The sequence below is a fragment of the Mustelus asterias genome, chromosome 1 (genome assembly GCF_964213995.1).
Source record: "Mustelus asterias chromosome 1, sMusAst1.hap1.1, whole genome shotgun sequence".
Lineage (NCBI taxonomy): Eukaryota > Metazoa > Chordata > Chondrichthyes > Carcharhiniformes > Triakidae > Mustelus > Mustelus asterias.
In genome coordinates this window covers 54,400,091-54,425,355 of record NC_135801.1, presented here as the reverse complement: position 1 = coordinate 54,425,355, position 25,265 = coordinate 54,400,091, and the positions used below count along the sequence as shown (strand labels likewise).

The 25,265-nt window shown below is 43.7% G+C and overlaps 1 protein-coding gene across 3 annotated transcripts in view; it reads right to left on the bottom strand.

Annotated features, from left to right (window-relative positions):
- The window catches only part of arhgap10 (Rho GTPase activating protein 10), a 199,598-nt gene that overhangs the window by 113,372 nt on the left and 60,961 nt on the right, over positions 1-25,265 (bottom strand). For all 3 annotated transcript variants that reach the window (XR_013497750.1, XM_078212380.1, XM_078212393.1), the window contains exon 2: positions 11,445-11,540. Coding sequence is in view for 2 of the 3 variants with exons in the window: in XM_078212380.1 (XP_078068506.1) it covers positions 11,445-11,540 (96 nt within the window). In the remaining variant the exon portion in view is untranslated. The remainder of the gene's footprint in view (positions 1-11,444; positions 11,541-25,265) is intronic.

Sequence of the window (25,265 nt, the reverse complement as noted above, 5' to 3'; positions counted from 1 at the left end):
TTCAATTGTTTCTGAAATAAATGTAGAACATTTGCATAACATTCTTTGAAAACCCCCTGAGTGTTGATGACTCTCTGCATGATAAGCATCCTGATAGCAATCCTCAAATTATCTTTTACTAATTTAAACCTTTCTCCCTTTGCTCTCATCCAACTTCTAATTAAACAGTGGTAGTAGTGCGCCCCTAAAAGGGGGTGAGGTTTCGGAGGGTCATGTGACCCAGTAGGCCAATCGGGCCAGAGCATGTGAATTCTGGGGCTGAGCGTGGGCTCTCCTGGGCAGTCTGGAAACCGGGATTGAAGCAATCAGTGGCATCTTTTCCACTCTCTATAGATAGTTATTCCTGTTAATGAATAGCTCGTTAGTTATTCCATTTGGTGGTTGCCACTCTTTCCAAGATATTATGGGTGCGATTTTCCAGGCCTGCTCGAGTAGTGCAGCAGGTCAGAAAGTGTCAGCGAGGGGCCTGTAGTGCGAGTTGCGATTAGCATCCAGCCGATCGCAACTTTCCAAGGTCCTTTTCTGCAATATAATCAGCCTTGAGCCAGAAATCTGCATGACGCCGATTACAATATTTAAATCTCAATTTCCACGTCATTAGTGAGCCCGGGACGGTATCACCCGGGCTCGCTAATATCTCCCACTCCACTGGGAAAGGTTCCCACCAGCAGGGATTCAAGCTACTTCCCATCTATGGGGACCAGGCATGATCACCTCGTTGGTGGGGACAGAGGCCATTGAGGCCCCCCGGGAGGAATGGAGAGGGCTGCCCCTTGGGTAGTGCCAGCCTGGCACTGCCCATCAGGAAGTGCCAAGAGGGCAGGGCCCGCTGTGCACTCTGCATTAGTGATCGGTGGGGATTGGGAGGGAAGGGCGATTGGGGCTGGTGATCGGAGGGAGGGGAATCCGGCGATTGGGGAAAAGGGATCAGGGATGACATTGGGAGCCTGGCAATGGGGGGCCAGTACGCATGCGCCGATCTCCCTACTGCCATCAGTGCACTGATACCGGCCTCTCAGGTGAGTTTAGGCTCCACCCCACCTTACCGGTGTGAATCCTCCAATGGACTTTGTAAAGCACAGAGTGCTGCAAATTCATCCCACCAAGTGCCGCAAAAAATGGGTGTGAAAATCTCCTGTTTTCCCGCCCATTTGGACACTTAGTTTTCTACTGGAAAATCACCCCCCTGCATTTGGCGATGAGGATCAACAGTGCTTTCCATTTTCTACGCAGAACAGCACAGCAGACCTTGTATACAAGTCCTTGGAAGCCCATCTACTCAGCATTCAGTGAATTATCATAGTGCCTCTATTCAGAAGTTTGAGGAATTCAATCCTAATGCAAAGGTTGAGGCAAACTGCTGAACACTGAATTTGGGTCTGCCCCTAATGAGATGTTGAGAGACTGCCTAGTGTGTTTGGTGAATAGTACCGTCATGCAGAAGAAACTGCTGACAGCGACAGAAAGAGCCCTAAAGGAGGTGTTAAAAATAGCTCTTGCAGAAAAAGGTGCGATGGAACATCAAAGCGTGCAAACTAGCAAGGTCCACCAGGTTTGGAGAGAAACTGCTAAAAATGGCAGTAGCGCCAGGCATGTGGGTGCAGAATTTGAAGAACAAAGAAATACAGAACCAGAGGTAAAAGAGATTTGGTTTACAAACCAGGAACTGTGAAGAATGCTATAAGTGTGGGGGAGCTCATCCCCGGGAGAATTGTAGGTTTAGGGGAGATGTGTGTTATGCCTGTGGCAGAGGGGGACGTACAAGAAGCAAGTGCAAGGACCTGCCCGGTGGTAGAAAAAGAATTCTGGCTCCATTGTACAGTGCAAAGAGTAATCCTGAAAAAGGGTCAGATGTATACAGGTTGAAGAATATTAAGGTGGGCAAAGTGACTCTCATCATGATCGAACTGATGGGGGGAGGGGGGCATCAGCCCGAGATTAAAAAACATTGCAACCAGGCTGGCAGCGTATATGGGGAGGCTATACGGATTTTAGGAACAACAGAATCACCTGTAAGTTACAGACCACAGTCTGCACAAATGCCTTTAATTGTAGAATGGGGTTGAGAAAATTAGCCATGATTGAATGGCAGAGCAGACTTGATGGGCCGAATGGTCTGATTCTGTTCTTAGTTGAGGGCCAAGGGCCAAGCTCGATGAGACAATATTGGCTTCAGGAAATAAAACTGAATTGACCGGAAATTTTCAAAGCTAATGAAGGGAACCTACATGACCTCCTCAGGAGATACCAGGAAGTATTTCAAGAAGAACTAGGCAAAGTATGAGCCATGAAAGGCAAATTTTATGTGCATCCAGAGGCTACACCAAAAGTTTGCAGAGAGCAAGACCAGTGCCCTATTCACTACATGAGAAGGTGGAGTCCGAACTTAAACAATTAGAAGATTTGGGCATGACCAAGCCTGTGCAGTTCATGGAGTGGGCAACTCCTTTTTGCTAATACTTAAGCCAAATAAGACAGTATGAATATGTGGAGACTATAAGGTCAGAAGTGGGGATGACAAAATCCAGGCTTGGGCTGACAAGTAGCAAGTAACATTCACACCACACAAATGTCAGGCAATGTCCATCACCAATAAGAGACATTCTAACCACTGTCCCTTGACATTCAATGGTGTAACCATCACTGAATCCCCCACTGTCAACATCCTTGGGGTTACCATTGACCAGAAACTCAACTGGACTCGCCTCATAAACACAGTGGCTACAAGAGCAGGTCAGAGGCTAGGAATCCTGCGGTGAGTAACTCACCTCTTGACTCCCCAAGGCCTATCCACCATCTCCAAGGCACAAGTCAGGAGTGTGATGGAATATTCCCCACTTGCCTGGATGGGTGCAGCTCCAACAACACCCAAGAAGCTTGACAGCATTCAGGACAAAGCAGCCTGCTTGATTGGCACCACATCTACAAACATCCACTCCCTCCACACCGACGCTCAGTAGTAGCAGTGTGTACTATCTACAAGATGCACTGCAGCAATTCACCAAAAATCTTTAGCCAGCACCTTCCAAACCCACGATCACTTCTATCTAGAAGGACAAGGGCAGCAGATACATGGGAACACCATCACCTGCAAGTTCCTCTCCAATCCACCCACTGTCCTGACTTGGAAATATATCGCCGTTCCTTCACAATCGCTGGGTCAAAAATCTGGAATTCCCTCCCTAACAGCATTGTGGGTCAACCCACAGCACAGACTGCAGCGATTCAAGGCGGCAGCTCACCACCACCTTCTCAAAGGCAGCTAGGGATGGACAATAAATGCTGGCCAGCCAGCGACGCCCATGTCCCACGAATTAATTTTTTAAAAATTAACGATAAATCAGGTGAAGAAACTGGACAGGTATCCCATACTAAAAATAAAACACCTGTATGCCAAGCTCGTTGGAGGTCCAACCTATACTAAGTTAGACATGAGTCATGCGTACCAGCAGCTGGAACTGAATGAGATATCCAGGGACTTTGTCACGATTAACAAAGATAAGGGCCTGTATCAGTACACCAGACTGCCATTTGGAGTCGCACTGGCTTGTGCAATCTTTCAACGCACAATGGAGAGCCCATTACAAAAGAAAATGCTGGAAAATCTCAGCAGGTCTAGCAGCATCTACAAGGAGAGAAAAGAACAGTACAGCACAGGAAACAGGCCCTTTGGCCCTCCAAAGGAGCTGACATTGAGTCCAGATGAACCTTTGTCAAAGCTAAAAGGCATAGAAAATGGGAGATATTTATACTGCAGGGTGAGGGAATGAAAGATGAGTCATAGCCACAGAAACCAGGGGAAAAGACTGCTAATAGCAGTCCATAGAGAGAATAAAGGGTGTGAATGGCCAAACAGCAGAGAAGCTCAAATCAGAGGGTCAGCTGTGACAGATGAAGGTGTGGGGGGTGGAGGGGGGAATGGGTGGGAGGCAGGTGAAATTTAGAAAAGGGGGAGAAAAGGTAAGGAAAAGGAGGATTAAGTACGGGGAAAGGGGTGGATATGAAGAAAGACAATAAATAAAAGATAGAGAACAGTAAAAAATTACCTGTTCCAGGTTAAGCAGCGTTTCACTTGCACCTTTCAATTTGGTCTATTGCATTCGCAGCTCCCAATGTGGTCTCCTCTATATCGGAGAGACTAAGCGTAGCCTGGGTGATCGCTTTGCTGAACACCTTTGGTCTGTGTGCAATCAGGACCCTGACCTTCCGTTTCTTGCCATTTTAACACACGATCCTGCTCCCATGCCCACATGTCTGTCCTTGGCTTGCTGCAATGTTCCAGCGAAGCTCAACGCAAACTGGAGGAACAGCATCTCATCTTCCGGCTCGGCACTTTACAACCTTCCAGTCTCCACATCGAATTCAACAACTTCAGATGATTAGCTCGACCCCACCTCGATCCCTTTGTTTTCATTCTATTTAATTTTTTTACTGTTCTCTACCTTTTATTTCTTTGTCTTTCTTCATTTCCCCTCCCACTTTCCTGACCTTTTCCCCCCCTTTGCTTCCCCTTTTCTCTATTTTATCTCTCTCTCACCCGTCCCCCCCACATCTTCATCTGTCACAGCTGACCCTCCGATTTTAGCTTCTCTGCCGTTTGGCCATTCACACCCTTTATTCTCTCTGTGGACAGCCATTAGCCGTCCTTTCCCCTGGTTTCCATGGCTATGACTCATCTTTCATTCCCTCACCCTGCAGTATAAATATCTCCCACTTTCTATGCCTTTTAGCTTTGACAAAGGGTCATCTGGACTCGAAACGTCAGCTCTTTTTTCTCCTTAGATGCTGCCAGACCTGCTGAGATTTTCCAGCATTTTCTCTTTTGGTTTCAGATTTCAGCAGCGACAGTAATTTGCTTTCATTTACCCAAGATAATTGTTTACTTGGATGATGTGTTAATCATGGGAGCCACGGAACAGGAGTACGTAATCAAACTAGAGGAGGTTTTAAAAAGGTTCCAGACTGATTAAAGAGAGAGCAATGCACCTTCAAAGCAGATGAGGTGGATTATTTGGGGTTGAGAGCAGTCACACAAGGGCTGCATCTGATGGAAGGTAAAGTTAGGGCCATTAAAGAAGCACCTGCCCCAAAGAATGTGTCAGAGTTGAAGAGGGAAATTCTCCCATCCCGCTGCGCTGCTTTTATGGCAGACTTGAGCGGAGGTTGCTTCCTGGGCTCCCTGCTGGGCGCACAGCCTCCACAAATCTCCAGCAGCTGAATTCCCAGCGCCGTCAACCCCACACCAGAAATTGGCGTGGAGCTGCATAATTTATTTAAATGAGAATTTCCCTACAATTTAAACCTCATTAGCTGGCCCGGGACTGAAATCTCCACGCGCTCCCCCAAAACCAGGAGTATTTCACTCCAGCAGGGTTTACAATATTTCCCCACTTGCGGGGAGCTAGCGGCCCAATCCTGCTGGAGTGAAGGGGGGCCATTCAGGCTTCCCAGGAGGTAAGGTGGGGGGGGGGGGGGTGGTGTCCCTGGGCATTTCCAGCTTGGCAGTGCCAGCCTGGTCCCCTGGCACTGCCCAGGAAGCAAAGTGGCAATGCCCAGGTGCACCTTGGCACTGCCCACTAGGCTTGGGGGGGGGGGGGGGGAGGGGCGTGGGGACTTGGGGGATCAGGTTTGTTGGTTTGTGGGGGGGGGGGGGGGTTATGCTGGCTCGGACATGTCCAGAGAGCCAGTGATCAGGCCATGGGGGAGTCAGAAGGCCAACGATGCGGGGTCGTGGGGCTGCCAGTGTTCGAGATGGCCAGCAATCGGGAGGCCGACAGTGTGGAGCTACAGCGCATTCCCCGAACTTGCCGCTGACAGATTGGCGCATGTGCAGTGGGTCGCTCAGCGCTATGCTGCCGGCTTCTCCAGCGGAAATAGGCCCCGCCTCCCAATTTTCAGCATGATTCACTCTGAGGCACTTTGTGATGCACAGAGTGTGGGAGATTCATTTTGAAAGTCCTGCTGAAAAAAACCAGTGGGATTTACTCCAGCTTTTATGCAAATTCAACACTTTGAATTTTTTGGGAGAATCAACTGCAAACTCTTTTCTTGCAAAGGTAAATTATTATGAGAATGTTTATTCCAAACTTGTTTATGAGATTGGCACCTCCACATGCACTATTAAATGAACGCCAGAGATAGTACTGGAAAACATAGTAAAACAAAGCTTTCAGACGTGAAACAAGCCTTGCAGTCGTCCATTTCAACCCTTCAAAAACAATTACTCTGACTCGTGATGAATCTCCTTACAGAATTGGAGCTGTTTTGTCAGAAAGGTCCATCGGCTATGCTTCAAGGACCTGATGCAGAAAAGACATACAGATCGAGAAAAAAGTGTTGACTGTCGTCTTTGGGATAAAGAAATTCCATCAATATGTTTACTGACAGCATTTCACTGTAATTATTGATCATAAACCCCTACTAAGTTTATTTAGAGAAGATAAAGCCATCCCTCCAAGAATATCTGCAAGGCTTTATTGTTGGCTGCTTATAAATATATCTTCGAACACAGAGTAGGGATGCACGTATCAAATGCAGACACCTTGGGCCATCTCCTACTACAGAAAAGTACACTGCCCCTGCCAATGCCACAGGAAATTATCCTTGGCTTGAATTTCCTTGACACACTACCTGTCACAACAGAGAATGACCCAATCCTGTCCCGAGTTAAGCATATGGCTCTTTGTGGCTGGTGTTTCAATAAAATGTCTGAACAACTAAAACCTTTTCAAGCAAGGAAGGATGAATTGAGCTGCGAAGCGTTGGGTCCCAGTTGTTGTCATGGCCAGGATGGGACCAGTATCATATGAAGTAGAAGTTCATGGTAAAATACTGAGGAAGTATCTAGATCACTTGAGATGAAGGGAATCACAGAGAACCAGTGGAACAGTCCACTCCAAGTATGGCCACCAGTCATGTTGTTGTTGTTGGAAACAGTACGGAAATAAGTCAGCTTGAGGAAGGGCTGAGTTAGTGTTCCAATGGGAATTGGAGAAGTGATTTGCACTGAAGCACTCTTACAAGTTGGAAGTCCGATTTATGAAAGTTAAATCAAATCTACCCCTGCTGGTGAGGCATCTCCTGTTGAGCTGCGCCACTCCCAGAGGGACAGGAAGTCCCTGACAGACCGACTTGGTAATGGACTGTGTTAAAGAATTCATTTATGAGGCTATATTATAAATACTTTAACTTTTGTTGATATGTATTAATAAGGGGCTTAAATGGGAGGGGATGTAGTAGCGAGCCCCTTTGAGACATGAGGTTTTGGAAGGGTATGTGAGCTGTTTGGGCAATTGGACTAAAGTGCATGAATCCTGGAGCAGAGCATGGGCTCTCCCAGGACGCCTGGAGACTGGACTCAAAGCAATCGATAACGTCTTTCCCACTCTCTGTATATAGTTATTCCTGTAATTAAATAGTTCTTTAGTTACTCCACTTGGTGGTCACTAATCTTTCCAAGATATTACAATAGTTTCCAGATTAAACATTTCCACACTTGTTGCCCAAAACAGAGCACATTGCTCAAGGTGGGTTTGCTTAAGGGAACATTACAATGCGATTATGACTTCCTCAGACTTGTACTCTAATGTTTTGGTCACGGAGTGTTGATTGTTACTCTGCAATGGTTAGAACTTTGAAAATGGAATCCACCAAGTCTTCAAAATGTTTTCTATAAATAACTATTTCAAAACCATCCAGAGAATGTGTGCCATCATTATTCCTTGCCAGATGCAATGCTTTACATTTGCAGTTGTAGTTGTCAGTGTTTGTTCTATCACCCTTTTTGAATATGGGCATCACATTAACTGGTTTCTAAATTATTGCCACCTCCCTATTGCCCACTGACCTTCCTGTAATGGTCCTCAATGCCTCACAAATTTCCATAAATATTATAACAGATTTAAGTTCAATGGGGAAAATTGAACTGAGCACTTTCACTTGTTACTTAGAAAGCTAATAAATTGTAGCCTACTTCTCAATTAAGTGAAGTAATTTAACTTGTAAAAATAATGGTTAATCAATCCTGTGTGTGTGTGTGTGTGTGTGTGTGTGTGGGGGGGGGGGGGGGGGGGGGGGGATTTGTTACAATTGAGCAGGTTTCAGCACCTTATCCAAGCTCAAATCTTAATATACTAAAATTTCATTTGAAAGGTGTGGACAATTACCTCAATTTATACAGTTTATAATCACAACTTGAGTAGTCAGTTAAAATCAACCTGCTTTGGAATTCTTGGACCCGATTGGTTCCATAACCAGGTGACCAAAGGTGCATGGTTACAACATGCTATTATTGTTCAGTTGGTGACAAGGCCAAATAAGAAAGCAAAACAGAAAACTAGATTCTTAAAAGCCATTCTAGAGTTGCCAATCCGGCCGAATGATTTGCATTTTTTCCAGAATTTGCTGATGGTCTCCTGATTGCTGCCGCTGGTAATCAGGGTGAAAATGTGGAAGTTGTGTTTGCAGTGTGCACAGGACCCGTCATGCGGCAATATCAGGTTCTGCTGCCTGGAGAACTCCAGGAACACAGTAGTCAGTGGAATGGTCCATAAGTGGGATTGTCGATTTTAGACCAAGTCCAAAATGGGCCGAATGTCAAAGTGGATTCAAAAAGTATAATTGGCCAAATATCAGCATGAAATGAAACAAAAGTGAATAAGAGATAAAACTGGACAAACTGTGATTTATTATGGTAAATAAACTGCTGTAAAATCTATTACATAGAAAATAGGAGCAGGAGTAGGCCATTCAGGCCTTCAAGCCTACTCCACCATTCAATATGGTCATGGCTGATCCTCTATCTCAACACCATACTCCCACAGTCTCCGCATCCCCCCTCCCCGCCATACCTCTTGACACCTTTAGAGTGTGGAAATCTATTTCCTTCTTAAATAGATCCAGTGACTTGGCTTTCTGTTGTAGCAAATTCCACAAGTTCGCCACCCTCTGAATGAAGTGGTTTCTCATCTCAGTCCTAAGTGGCCTAGCAATGAGTGTTCTGAGATGTGAACCCTTGTTCTAGAAGCCGCCCGCCCCAGCCAGAGGGAACAAAATCTCTGCATCCAGTCTGTCCAGCCCTGTCAGAATTTCATGCGTTTCAGTTAGATCCCTTCTTATTCTTCTAAATTCCTGTGAACACAAGCCCATTCAACTCAATCTCTCCTCATACCACAATCATGCCATTGAAGAAATCAACTGGTGAACCCTTGCTGCACTCCCTCAATGGCAAGTATATCCTTTCTTAGATAAGGAGACCAAAACTGCATACAATATCCCAGGTGTGGTCTCACCAAGGCCCGATACAGTTGCAGTAAGATGTCCTTGCTCCTGTACTCAAATCCTCTTGCAGTGAAGGCCAACATACAATTATCTTCTTAACTGCTTGCTTTCAGTGACTGGTGTACAAGAACAACCAATTGGTCCCTTTGTACGTCAACATTTCCAAATCTATTGCCATTTAAATAATACTCTAATTGTTTCCCTGACCAAAGTGGATAACTGCACATTTATCCAAATTATACTGAATCTGCCATGTATTTGCCCACTCACTCAACTTGTCTAAATCATCGTGAAGCCTCTTAACATTCTCCTCACCATTCACATTCCCACCAGGTTTCATGTCGTCAGCAAACCTGGAAATATTACATTTGGTTCCTTATCCAAATCATTGATATATATTATGAATTCCTAGGCCCAAACACTGATCCCTGTAGGACCCCACGATTCACTACCTTACATTTTGAGAAAGATCCATTCATTCCTACTGCTTTTTGTCTGCCAACTAATTCTCAATCTATGCCAATATATTATCCTCAATATCTCACGCTTTGATTTTGTACACAAAACATCTTATGTGGGACTTTATCAGAATTTCTATGAAAATCCCAATATATCACATCCACTGGTTCACTTTTATCTATTCTACTCGTTACATCCTCAAAAAAGTCCAGTAGGTTTGCCAAACATGATTTCCCTTTCATAAACCATGTTGACATTGTCTAATCCCGTTGATATTTTGTCTTGTTATCACATCTTTTACAATTGACTCTATAGCATTTTTGCCACTACTGATGTTAGGCTAACTATTCTGTAATTCAGTTTTCTCCCTCCTCCACCTCTCCTTTTTTAAAGAGCAGGGTTACGTTTGCCGGGACAGTTCCAGAACCTACAGAATTTTGGAAGATGGAATGTATAACTGTTGTAATGCAGACATTTATTCCTTAAATATTAGCCATTGCCCATCCACTGTCATGCCTCTTCATAAAGGTCCCCAATCTATGTTAGCCAACTCACACCTCATATCTTTGCAGTTTCCTTTGTTTAGATTTAGGACATTAGCTTCCGATCAGACTGCTTCCCTTGCTAATATACTATTACATAACTTATATCTGCTAAATTTAGGAAAATGACAGACTGATGATACTTCTAAATTTTCAAAATAGCAAGCCTAAAAATGTGGATACACCTTAATTTCGCTTTAGCAATTGACATAAGTTTATAGACAAAAAAGCAAAATGCATGGCATTCCATTTCTACATAACATGGGTATTCTCTAACTATGCTTGAATTAAAGAATTTTCTGCTCAAGACATTCAAATACAAGCGACCCTTTTATAAATACAAAAACAATTGAAAACTGCCGGTAAATGTCACATGGTCAAATGTCATGTGATCAAACTGCTCAGAATGCATCCAAAGCTGGTAACCCTTATTCATATGGAGACAAGAAATAAAACCAATTCTAGGCAAACAGAGAATTTCAACAATTTTCTGCAAAACAATACAATGGAACTTCATAAAATGGGTGTCAAAAATCACATCTTTTAAATAAGATTATCTGGGAATTCAATTTTATCCCTGATACAATCACATCACTTGCTTCCAAGTGCAACAACTCTATCTGACAGCATCAAAGCTGGTCTGCTTAAAGTTTGATCATTTTTAACCGTTTTGAAGAGAATGCATTGAGTGACTGTAACCACATTAGATGCGTGAACATGTGTTACATGATGCATGAACTACTTTACTTTCAGCCTATATTATTGATAAATGCAATCTCTTCCTTGCACATATTTCAATTACACAATCTACAGAGACTATAGTATAAACAGTGGATACAAAAGTAATGAAAAGGCTGGTATTCCGAGACACTTTTAAAACATAACTAAATTAAGATGGAACAATTTCCGATCAAACCTTTAAAGTCCACAGAAATACTTCAGCAAATCCTTTAACAAAAGGATTTACTTGTTCTAAGGATGTTACGTTTAGCAATTTTTTTGAATCAGAAATATTTCTCCAATTAGTCTATATTAAATCACAATTTTTTTTAAATGCAGAATTCATAGGGTTATAACTACTCAGAGCTGTGCTGCAACTTCTGTGGTACGAGAAGCCAGAAAGTGAAGTGAGAAACAGCATGAGAAATAATGAGATCCACTCACCAATGCATCGCTCATCATCTGTCTCAGCATCTCCGATAAACTCAAATGAAAACTCCCCAAGCGACCGAGCGAATTTGTGTTGCGCTGCTGAAAGAGCTGCCAAGAATAACCAATTGAGAAAAATTTAGATTGATTACAGCAAAATAAATTCTTCAGATTTATGTTTTTGAGGAGCTCTGTTTCACCCCAAAATCCCTAAGCATTGAGCTACTACTCTTTATAGTTTACATTTTCTGCCCACTAAATAATTCAGCTGTGAGAGCAATAATTTTGTACAAGATGAAACACTTATTTGGATTTTGCTTATCTTACAGTAATACATGCATGTCTTCTTCAGAAAGATGCAAAACCCAGGTTAGAAAGTGGAGTTGTGTTCAGATGGCTCTCACTTAGTAATAAAAAGTACATTGTGAGACACCTTCCAGAACAAGATGTCCTGATATCCACAATGATATTCATCTGAACAAGGCTGTTTGGATTGAAGATGTAAGAAATTTTCCATCCTGGATTAGTATGTTTATCCAGAGAACACCGTGAGGATGAAGGCTCTTTCATCAAACTACAGTTTGGTGAGCTACTGTCACTTCCTACAAAAGATCAGCATACAATCAAAGTTGATAAAGACCAAAGTGTAAATGTTTTATTGAAAGCAAAATAAAAGGCAAAAATAATCTACAGTATCTAACACTCAGTGCATTGCATTGAGAGATTCAGCATCATCAGCAATATTTTCCTTAAAACTAACCTAATAATTTGTCCACCCCCAGTCCTCATCAGTAACTATTCCATGACCAGCAGTGTTGCTGTCAGATAAAAGTCTCCTACAGCTTCAATCGGGTCACAATTAATCCAAGGATGCCTTTGCAGTCTTTGAAAAAAAATGACATAGCTTTGATTTTGCTATGGTTAAACTTGAGACAAATCAGTCTATTCAGTTAAAACTTGGTAATTAGTTACACATCAAAAAGTAACTTAGAAAAATATATATCCAGAAATATCCCTGTGGGGCGCAACTACCTTAGTGAAGTGAATCCAAGAATAAAATCATATTTCTTTAATGCACCACACTCTAAATAACTAAGGCAACCCACAATATTCACACCTGTCCGAGTGCAGGACTCATGTATAACTTTAGCGTGGCATTTGGATGGATTTACATGTATGGGTCCCACAATCTTTTACAAGCATGAGAAATGCACTCCAAGGCATTTTCCTAAACAATTTAGAAAAGTGAAATTGATTTTAGCAGACAGCTAAAGCTATACAAATGAAACTTCAACACAATGGAAGATATCGGATTTTGTTAATCCAGGATCAAAACATCGGAATCTAGTCCATTTTCTCGCTAACCATCATGTTGGTGGCAGCTTCTTCTCCTTTTGGACACATTTTTCTTTGGGAAGAAAATAGACTTAATAAGAACTCACAAAGTAACTTCCCAATTTGAAATAAAACAAGCTTTCTGCCAATATTTTATTAAAGATTTCTCCAGGTAATGACCAAAGAATAGAAGGTAGATAATGGAGTCAATGAGCTTGAGGGGAGACAAGGGAGAATCAAAGAATGGAAGAATATGAGGGACAGAAAGGGACAGGGAGGGAGAGAAAGAGGCCTGAGAGAGGGAGAAAGGGGCTGGGGCTTCAGCCAGAAGTCTCGAGTGCCTGATCCATTAACCAGAAACTGAACAGGACTAGCCATGTAAATACTGCAACTACCAGAGCAGCCCAGAGGCTAGGAATTCTGCAGTGAGTAACCCCCTCCTCACTCCCAAAGCCTGTCCACCATCTACAAGGCACAAGTCAGAAGTGTGATGGAATACTCCCCACTTGCCTGGATGAGTGCAGCTCTAACAATGCTCAAAAGCTCGACACCATCCAGGACACAGCAGTCCACTTGATCCCACTCCTCCACCACCGACAAACAGTGGTAGCAGTGCGTACCATCTACAAGATGCACTGCAAGAACTCACCAAGGTTCCTTCGGCAGCACCTTCCAAAACCCAAGACCACTGCCATCTAGAAGACAAGAGCAGCAGATAACTGACAACATTACCACATGGAGGCCCTCCTCCAAGTCACGCACCATCCTGACTTTGAACTATATCACCATTCCTTCACTGCCGTTGGGTCAATACCCTGGAACTTCCTCCCTTTTAGCATTGTGGGTGTACCTACACCTCGGATTGCAGTAGTTCAAGGAGGCAGCTCACCACCACTGCAACTCACCTCCACCTTCTCAAGGGCATCTAGGGATGGGCAATAAATGCTGGCCTTGCCAATGCCCACATCCCATAAAAGAAAAAAGGGGCGAGGAGGCTGAGAAAGGAGCAGAGGAGGGAACAATGAAATTTAATGCAGAGAAATGTGAAGTGATACACCTTGGTAGGAAAAATAAGCTACAGAAATACAAAATACAGAGTACATTTCTAGAAGGGAACACAGGAACAGAGTGATTTGGTGGAATATGTGCACAAATCGTTGAAGATAGTATGGCCAGTTGAGAAAGTGGCTAATAAAACATATGGGCTTCATAAATATGATGTGGAGATGCCGGCGTTGGACTGGGGTAAACACAGTAAGAAGTCTCACAACACCAGGTTAAAGTCCAACAGGTTTATTTGGTAGCAAAAGCCACTAGCTTTCAGCGCTGCTCCTTCATCAGGTCTAAGTGGGAGTTCTGTTCACAAACAGGGCATATAAAGACACAAACTCAATTTACAAAATAACGGTTGGAATGCGAGTCTTTACAGGTAATCAAGTCTCAAAGGTACAGACAACGGGAGTGGAGAGAGGGTTAAGCACAGATTAAAGAGATGTGTATTGTCTCCAGCCAGGACAGTTCGTGAGATTTTGCAAGCCCAGGCAAGTCATGGGGGTTACAGATAGTGTGACATGAACCCAAGGCTGCCTTGGAGAACGTTTACCCCAAGATCAGAGGCTGAATACCTGTGACCGCTGAAATGTTCCCCAACAGGAAGAGAACACTCTTGCCCGGTGATTGTCGAGCAGTGTTCATTCATCCGTTGTCGTAGTGTCTGCATGGTTCTCCAAGGCAGCCTTGATGACACACGACAACACAGAGTCGCTGAGCAGAGACTGATAGCCAAGTTCTGCACACATAAGGACAGCCTCAACCGGGATCTTGGGTTCATGTCACACTATCTGTAACCCCCATGACATGCCTGGGCTTGCAAAATCTCACTAGCTGTCCTGGCTGGAGACAATACACATCTCTTTAACCTGTGCTTAACCCTCTCTCCACTCACATTGTCTGTACCTTTAAGACTTGATTACCTGTAAAGACTCGCATTCCAACCATTATTTTGTAAATTGAGTTTGTGTCTTTATATGCCCTGTTTGTGAACACAACTCACACTTACCTGACGAAGGAGCAGCGCTCCGAAAGCTAGTGGCTTCTGCTACCAAATAAACCTGTTGGACTTTAACCTGGTGTTGTTAGACTTCTTACTTTATAAATATGGGCATAGAGCACAAAGCAAGTAAGTTATAAGGAACCATTATAAAATCAGTGAATTGGCTTCAAGTGTAGCAATATGTCCAATTCTGGACAGCAAACATTCAGTGTGAAGGCTTTAGAAAAGGGTGCAGGCAACTCTCATGAAAATTGTTCTCGAGATTAGGAACTTTGGTTAAGTGGATGGATCGGAGAAACTTTGGTTGTCCTCCATAAAAGACAGTTGAAAAGAGGAAAAAAAAGAAACTTCCCATCGATGGAAAGATTAAGAAATAAAGGGCAGCAACTTAAGGTGATTGGCAATAGAACCAACAGCCAAATGTGAAAACAAGAGAAATTCACAGGACTGCAGGAAAAGTGTGTGCGTGCGCGCATGCGGGGTGGGTCGCCAGTCTAGCCACGTTCCTCTTGAAGGAAGCTTTATTTTTCTTTCACGGAATGTGGCTGGGTCAGCATTTGTTGCCCATTCTTAATGTCCCTCAAGAAGGTGTTGGTGAGCTGCTTTATTGAATCGCTGCAGTCCACGTGGTGTGGGTATACCCACAGTGCAAGAGAGTTCCAGGATTTTAACCCAGCGACAATGAAGGTATGGTGGCGATATATTCCTGAGTCAGGGTGGCGAGTAACTGGAGGGAACTTGCTGGTGGTGTGGTTTCCATGTGTCTGGATGGTGGAGCTCACGGGTTTCGAAGGGACAGTCAAAGGCGCCTTGGTGAGTTGCTGCAGTGCATTTTGTAGGTGGTGCACACTGCTGCCACTGTTCGTCAGTGGTGGAGCGAATGAATGTTTAGGTTGGTGAATTGGGTGAAACAAGTTGGCTGCTTTGCCCTCGATGATGTCGAGCTTCCTCAGTTTTGTTGGAGCTGCACTCATCCAGACATGTCACACTCCTGATTGTGCCTTGTAGATGGCGGACAGGCTTTGGTGAATTAGGAGTGGACAAGTTTTGGTGAATCAGGGGAGTTATGCACTGCAGAATTTCCAGCCTCAAACCTGCTCTTGACACATGTTCAGTTTCTAGTCAACGCTTACACCCAGGATGTTGATAATGTGGTTTCAGCAATGGTAATATCATTGAATGACACGGGAGATGGTTAGATTTCTCTTGCTGGAGATGGTCATTGCCTGAAGGGTAAGCGACACCTGTACCACATCTCAGCACAAGCCCGAATGTTGTCCAGGACTTGCTGCATATGGACATAAACTGCTTCTGTGTCTTAGCAGTCAAATTGTGCTGGACATTGTGCAGACCTCAGTGAACATTTCCACTTCTGACCTTGTGACTGAGTAGCAGATGGTGGTTGGGCCCAATACATTAGGAAATCCATAAGACGTCTCACAACACCAGGTTAAAGTCCAACAGGTTTATTTGGAATCTATACCCCCACATTATGACTAGGAACTCCTGCAGTGAGAAGATTGGTCTCCAACAAACACAGCCAACTTCCTTTGTGCGATTTGACTCTAAGAAGGGGAGAGTTTTCCTCTCATTCCCATTGAATTCAGTTTTGACAGGGCTCCTAGATGCCTGGCTGAAGTCAAATGCTGCCTTGATGTCAAGTGCACTCTCACTGCACCTTTGAAATTCAGCTTTTTGTCCCTGTTTGGACTAAGGGTATAATGAACTCAGGAATCATGTGGCCGTGATGGAATGCAAAGTGAGAGTCAGCGAGCAGGTTATTACTGTGAAAATGTCACCTGACAGGACTGTCCATTACTTTGCTGATCAATCGAGAGGTTGACACTTCCTAATCCTGATAGGATGATTAGACTTCCTGAGGCAGCAGGAGGAGACCGCACAGAGCAGGCTATATAGCCTGTTGTTCCCATGTCACTTTGTAACCATCCTTTTAGCCAGAAGTGGCCAATTACCATCCCACCAAAGCAATATGAAGATTTTCTGTGATTTAGTGACATGTGATTTTAAAATGGAATCTTGACACAGAGCATGTGCAGAGATGATGTGTTATGATGTTTAATACAAAAATGGTGCACACTAAATGTTGTTCTTGCTTGTGATGTTTTCAAGTGCACAAGAAAGTGACTACATTGGATTACTGAGGAGCATCAAGGTACATACTGATGGTTAGCACCAGGTTTGCCATTGTTAAACAGTGAAGCAGAAATAACAGTCCCAGAAAGTGAAATACTGAACAAAAGACTTCAACCGTCCTGGACTATGATGCCCTGAACTTAACTGACATTTGTAACTGAAGAAATTAATTTACCCAGTGAGTTAGAGAAATAATGATTTGCTAAGTTTGCTTGCAAAATTTATTGGCGTATGTTTAGTACGGGATGGAGTCTAACCTACATAGAGCATGCCAAAAATCAGAGAAATGTTTTTGGTCTAATGAGGGATGAATGTCATGATGATAGCTGGTTGTGTGTGGCCTTGAGTATTAAATACTATATGGAACTTGGATAAGATACTCTCTATACTACATAGGGAGTTACGTGACCTCAGGGTTTATGGTCAAATAGCAGATGTTAGAAAGTTAGCCAGCATGGCATTTTAAATAACGTGTTTTTGCAATTAAATCTGTGACTTTGAGTATTGCCCTTTCAGCCAGAGATATGAAAGTTATCTGCTTCATTGATCCAAAGGAGGAGCATGGTGGTTAAATCACTGGATTAGTAATCCAGGCTTAATGCTCAGGGAACACGGATTCAAATTCCACCACGTCTGCAATATAAAGCTAGTCTCAATAATGGTGACCATGAAACCATCGTCAATTATCGTAAAAACCAATCTGGTTCACTAATGTCCTTGAGGGAAGGAAATCTGCTGCCCTTACCTGGCCTGGCCTACATGTGACTGCAGACCCACAGCAATGTGGCTGACTTTGAACAGTCCTCAGAAGTGGCCTAGCAAGCCACTCAGTTCAAGGGCACTTAGGGATGGGCAACAGATGCTGGCCTTGCCAGTGAGGCCCACATTTTATGAAATAATTTTTAAAATTCAGTTGTTTCCTGATTTAAGTTTTTTAAAATCCTTATTATGTAATCCATAATTATAAGGCTAATTCTCACAACCCATTTTAGAAAGGTTGGATTCAACTCCAAAAAGCCAAAGTAACCTTAGTGCCTAGCAACCAGTGCAAAAAAGAACAAATAGTTCCTTCATTAATATTTAATGACAATTTAAATATCTGTGGCATTCTAAGAATCAAATATTTACCACATGATGCTGTATTTAACCATACAATGATTTTCTACATATTTGCAGGAGTGGTGTTCTGTTTCTCAGTTGAGTGCAGGGCATCGAACAGAAGGGCCTCTCTCTGCATCCTCACCACACACCCTAAAGGCTGCAGCCAGGCTGTCAAGGTAGATCTGGCAGTCTTATCATGTGGCACCCAAGACATGATTGGCAACATATCAGTGGCAGCATGAAGAGGCTTCTAAGTGATGATTAACTGTCCAGTGAAGAACCTCAATTGATCCAAGAGTGGGCATTCCACTTAACATCTACTGCTGCTGGTAAAGTACAAGTGGAGGGGAGTAGGTAATGGGCACAGGCAGCATCCACTACCAACGCACCTATTTTATGTCAATGCTCATGCCCCACAATTGCCACCTCACTCCTGGGGAGGTGCATTAAATTCCAACCACCTAATTAAATCTGTATTGCATTTCTTTGTAAAAGGGACTTGCATTAACACAGCACTTTTCACAACATCTTAAAGCACCTCCAAGCCAATGAAATGTAATCACTGTTGTAATGTGGGAAACATGACAGCCAATTGGAACTCAGCAAACTCCCACGAAGAGCAATGTAATAATGAACAGATAATCTATTTCTCTGATGCTGGTTGATGGATAAATATTGGCTAGCACACCTGGGACAACTCCCCTGTTCTTCTTCCAAACAGTGCCATGGGATCTTTACAACCACCTAAATAAGCAGATGGGGCCTCAGTTTAACATCTCGTCCAAATGACAGCATCTCTGACAGTGCAGCACTCCCTTAGTATTGCACTGGAGTGCCAGCGTGGACTTTTGTACTGAAGTTCTGGAGTGGGACTTAAACCAGAAGAGCATTAGCACCTGAAGCACCTCTGACACTTGTCTAGTAGTCCAACAAAAGCAATAATAAATGAAAGCATCTTAAACACACTATGGACTGAGTTTTTGGATACAGGTCACCCATTGTTTTGGAGGTAGGTACAGATAAATGGACAAGTTTCCATGCTGGCAGAACTCTGTCCACCTCAGGCCTTGATACAATACCAATGGGCTGGATCAAAGAAGCACACACATCAGAGAGATGGTATTTTCTTTAAATGTGCAATTCCTCCATTTGAACATATAAGACAATGGACGTAAACCACAACTGTGTGAAATCGGAGCCTGGGGTTGCTATGCAGCAATTGAAAAATGGCAGGGAAAGGACATATGTAAGTATATCACTAATTTTTAAAAACTATTTTCTCTTTTTCTTGATGGCATTTAGGGTGTTGTACGTGTGTGCTGTTTCTTCCCAGCCCCATTACTGGCAGCATGCCTTTCCCAATTCATAAAATATGGTGTGTTGGGAAGAGGAGTCATATGTCGGTCGGTCAGGCTTCAAGAGAGATGTTCTGTTGACCAGTAACTCGTACTTGCACCTGCAGAGGTGTACTTTAGGACAGCAGACTGTAATAATTCCTTGATACTCCAAATAGTATTGTCATGCTTAACTGGCATGGCATAAAAGAAGAGCACACTGGTGAAACAACAGGAAGGGATGCAGTAAAGTCTCGTTGGCAGCAGCTGCTAAGATACCACCAATGAGTTCTGGAGACGTTGGCTCATCTACTGGTTAGTGACCACTGGAAAATGGCAGATCAGATCTTGGACAGCTGGTGGTGAAGAGCTGCGCTATTTGCTATAAGGACTCGGACAGGGTCGGGCTGCTACAATGACAACAGTAGAGAGAGGTGACCTGAAAAGTGGCTCAATTTCCTTTAAAATTAGTAGTGTTCACCAAGGAGAGGATGTGACAGAGTGACAGGGCACCACTTCGCTTGGCACCACCTTCAAATCTCCGCAACCTTCAGACAATGGTGTGGGGGTCAGGCCGCTCAGTCTCAGGTTTACATGTCTGCACTGTTTCTATTCCATTCATTTTTAGCCCTTCAATCTTGACAATGGCTGCTAATAGATTGAGATTCTCCAACAGCTTTCACAATCTCAGCCACTATTGTGGAACTGCCCTTTAATTGTGCCTATCTTTTTAATCTCACCTGCATCTAACCTTTCTTGCACCAACTCATGAACTCCATGCACCCCACCCAAATCTCCAGCTGAGACTTTGGTAACAAATGATCTTGGAGAATTGGTGCAAACAGCAAAATTCCATTTCTGCGCATCGACAATTCACCAGCACTCATTTAAATATTAAATGCAGCAAAATCAGAATATTTGGCTTTATCACTCTGTGTCCAGCTTTTAGTCAGTCCTTGTTTTAAGCTGTAGAAAATCTACCTTAGTGCGCCATGGGTGCGAGAAGAGAATCGTAATGGAATTGGGACCTTCTGATAATATACTTCGTCAAAATATTGTGGGTATTTTTAGAGTAGCAATGTTTTCCTTCCTCTAAATGCCCGTGCTGGGGTGCAATTTCAAAAACACAACATCCCACAAGAAACTATAGTGAAGTAGCCACTTGAGCAAGGATACGAGTCATCAGAGGGCCTTTCACTTGGCCTTTTATTTCATGTTTTGTTTGATATTCTTCTTGATTTGAAGTGGGCGAGGTTCCAGTTTGGTGGTCTGAGTGCTCCATTTACTCAGTAATCTGATCACTCTGTCTCACCACAATCTGGAGTTTTAATGAAAACCAGTTCCATCATGTCTACAACTTTTTGGCTTTCGCTCACCTTAGGGGGAGCATGTTATCCATTTATTTTGTAGTTACGTATGATTGTGGTACGGACTTTGATTGTTACTGTGCAGGTCTGTATCAACGTGTAGTGACATGATACATTTCTGTTGGAAGACAGCATGACTTCCAGCTGGATAAGCTGGCTAAGCATTAAGACTTGGTTATAATGTTTTTAACAATCCATCTTCCCAACTGTGAAAGTCTGCAACTTTTATTTTAATCAATGTTTGATGACATTTCTGCCTGCCACTCTTTGATTTCGGTTTATCTGGGCTAGATATATTCTTGTCCTGTTGAAGTTGACCCATCCCAATTAAGTATTTTTACTCTGGATTGCTACTTGCTCTTTTCCATAACTAACCTGAATCTTATGATACCTTCTATAAATGTTCTGCCACTGACATTGATCCACTTGTCCCACCTCATTCCCCAGAACCAGATTCGGCAATGTCCCCTACCTCACTGAACTGGAAGCATACTGATCAAGAAAATTCTCCTGAACACCCTTCAGAAACACTCGCTCTCTTCTTCTTCCCCCCCCCCCCGCCACCCCCAAGCCTCTCTGTTTAAAACATTTATTTATTAGCGTCAAAAGTAGGCTTACATTAACACTGCAATGAAGTTACTGTGAAAATCCCCTCATCGCCACACACTGGCACCTGTTCGGGTACACCGAGGGAGAATTTAGCATAGCCAATACACCTAACCAGCACATCTTTCGGACTCTGGGAACACCCAGAGGATACCCACACAGACACGGGGAGAACGTGCAGACTCCAACCAAGTCAATTCTGTCTTTGACCCCTTATGGACATCCTCTTTCTCTAGCACTGTCGTGTTCTCCTTAATCAACACTGCGAACCTACCTCCTTCCTTTCCTATCTTTCCTGAACTTAGTTCCCAGTCCTGCCTTTCTATGAGCCAAGCCTCCTTATCGCCACACACCCCAATCCCTGAACGTCCAGGTCATTATTGGCCCTTCCTCTCGCTCACACTGCAGTTCAGGGTCTGACTCACTCCCTAACCCTCCCTCTTGCCATCATCCCTCCACTGTGAAGTGTCTGCCACTCTCTAAGCCCCCATCTTGCTGCCAACTCTCCGAGTTGCAGCCTGCTCAACTGCTTGACCCTCTCTCTCATTGATAGTCCTCCAGTTCACGATCTCTGCTACTCTCTGACACTTCCTGTGAGTGAGGACTCTGAAAATGAGCAAAGAGAGGCAGGAAGAGCAGCTCCCATTTGCAACAGGCAAGCTGAAGAGGTGATGAGAGGGTGGGTCAAGAAGTGGCAGAGGCTGTGCACAGCGGGTCAAGAAGTGGCAGAGGCTGTGAACCGCGGGTCAGGAAGTGGCAGAGGCTCAAGTGGCTACTTCACTATAGTTTCTTGTGGGATGTTGTGTTTTTGAAATTGCACCCCAGCACGGGCATTTAGAGGAAGGAAAACATCGTTACTCTAAAAATACCCACAATATTTTGACGAAGTATATTATCAGAAGGTCCCAATTCCATTACGATTCTCTTCTCGCACCCATGGCGCACTAAGGCAGATCTTCTACAGCTAGTAATTTCTGGAGCAGGTCACTAGTCTGTCACAGAGGCTTATACTTGAGGGAGTGTCACTTCACATTAAACGTGGCTGACCAGGAGTCTCTCCCTCCCACTCTTGCCACCAACCGTTGGCGTGTTGGAAGGATCTGCAGGTTGACACTTCACCTGTTTGACCACATTATAAACTTCCTTGGTCATCAAGCTCTGGGGTGGGACTTGAACCCGGTGTTTCTGGCTCAGAGGCCGATATGCTACCCACAAGGCCTCCTTACCAGAAAGTACTGGTAGAAATCCATTTCCTTCAATATTTTACATTACTATTCCAAGTCTTTTCATAATAACAAAGCAGTAAAATATTATTATGCTACATTAAACTGGATAATTTAAATAAAAAATGTCAACAAGGATGTTAGTCATGAGCAGACAATCAACTTTGTACTTAAAAGGTTGGCAGTCCTCAGTCGAAAGTCACTCGGAAAGGATGAGATCATAGAATCCCTACAATGCAGAAGGAGACCATTCAACCCATTGAGTCTGCACCAACACAATCCCACCCAGACCCTATTCCCATAATCCCACGTATTTACCCCACTAATTCCCCTAACACTAGGGTCAATTTATCATGGCCAATGAACCTAACTTGCACATCTTTGGACTGTGGGAGGAAACCGGAGCACCTGGAGGAAACCCATGTAGGCACGGGGAGAACGAGCAAACTCCACAGACAGTGACCTGAGGCCAGAATGAACCAGGGTCCCTGGCGCTGAGAGGCAGCGATGCATCATAGGTGACTGAGCAAAGCAAGTGTAAGCAAATTTCTAACACTCCACCCACACAATCTTCCAATACTCCTCAAAGATGGGAATAATGTCAAAGAATTACAAGTGTTTCTCTTTTTTTAAAAAACACGAGTGAGAGAGTTTGCCAGTGAGTGGAACAACAACTAGCAAAAGTTGATATTTTGCATATTTTGGTTGCTCTTATGGGTTCTTGGAGGAAATTGTGTCCAACAACAGATTTGTTCAGAAAATGTTGTAAAGTTTATGAGAATAAATGGGGTAAAACACACTAGAGTTCCACCAAAACATCCTGATTCAAATGGAGCGGCAGAGCACACAGATTTTTAAGTGTGCCCTTATTAAGAAAATGCTCAGTACAAATTGGAAGAAACGTCAGTTTGTCAGTGAATCACAAACTGGCGATATTGTTCTGTATTTACTGTAACACACCTTACACTACCACCAATAGGATACCAGGTTGATTGCTTCTTAGGAGGCAGCCTAGAATGTGATTTTCATTGCTGCAATCACATTTAGTACAATTAGTGGAAGAAAAACAAGGCAGGCAGAAAGAAAGTCAGGATAGATGTGGGGTGAAAGAAAGAAGTTCGAAATTGAAGGTTAAGGTGAAAGATTATCACAAGTGTTTGGAGTGGCGACCAGGAAGAGTCATAAAAGTAGGTCGTCCTTGCACACATTTGGTCTAGATGTTTGCCAATAGAAAGGTTAGGTTTGTACACATCGATCGGGTTTTACCTTCACAGGTTGAAGGAGGGGGGAGTTGGGAATTATCTAATTGGATAGTTGGGATACGAGCAGAGAACAATAGTTACTTCAACACAAGTTGTGACTGAAACCAGTTCAGATCCGAGTCAGAGTCAGTCTGTCAGACATCACAGAATCATAGAATCCCTACAGTGCAGAAGGAGGCCATTCGGCCCATCGGGTCTGCACCAATCACAATCCCACCCAGACCCTATTCCTGTAACCCCACATATTTACCCCATCAATCCCGACACTAGGGTCAATTTAGCATGGCCAATCAACCTAACCCATACATCTTTGGACTGTGGGAGGAAACCGGAGCACCTGTAGGAAACCCATGCAGACACTAGGAGAATGTGCAAACTCCACACAGGTGATCTGAGGCCAGAATCGAACCCGGGTGCCTGACGCTGTGAGGCAGCAGTGCTAAGCACTGTGCCGCCCAAACATGTCTGATAAAGGGGAAAATTTAATTGGTGGTCAAGGTCAAAATCAGTCTTTATTGGAAAGAACCTCTCAGACTCGGAGCAAAATGGGTCGTGGTCCTTCCCCAAACACTCAACGTTTGGGTCAAAAAGGAGGTATCGTCTTTGGAATAAGAAACCAGTGCTCAAGTCAGATTTATAAATAAATGTAAGATAAATAAATGCTTTGCTAGTTGTTGTTCCATTCATTGGAAAACTCTCACATTCGGCACATTGGTTAGCTCTGCTGTCTCACACCACGAGGGACCCAGGTTTGATTCCTGGTTTGGGACACTATGCAGAGTCTGCCCACGCCTGCGTGGCTTTCCTCTGGGTGCTCCGGTTTCCTCCCACGGTCCAAAAGACGTGCTGGTTAGGTGCATTGGCCATGTTAAATTCTCCCTCAGTGTACGTGGACAGGTGCTGGAGAGTGGCGACTAGGCGATTTACATAGTAACTTCATTGCAGTGTTAATGTAAACCTACAGTGACACCAATAAATAAACTTCAAACACTTGTATTCAAAAAAGAGAAACATTTGTAATTCTTTGACATTATTCCCATCTTTGAGGAGTCCTGGAAGATTGTGTGGGTGGAGTATTAGAAATTTGCTTACACTTGTTTTGCTCAGTCACCAATGATGCAGCTCATCCTTACCGAGTGACTTTCGTCTGAGGACTGCCAATCTTTTAAAGAACAAAGTTGATTGCTTGCTTATAACTAATATCGTTGTTGACATGTGTTCTTCAAACGACCAGCCAACTTTTTCCAGTTCTTCTCGCCAGCAGAATCTTCCAGTCCTTCTGATGGTGGCCCCCTGCGACACATTCCCTGGTGACAGAGGGTGCAGGGCACTCAAAACCCTGTAGACATCGGCAGGACCGGAAGGTTCCACCATTAGCTAATGGTGCGCCGCCTCCACTGC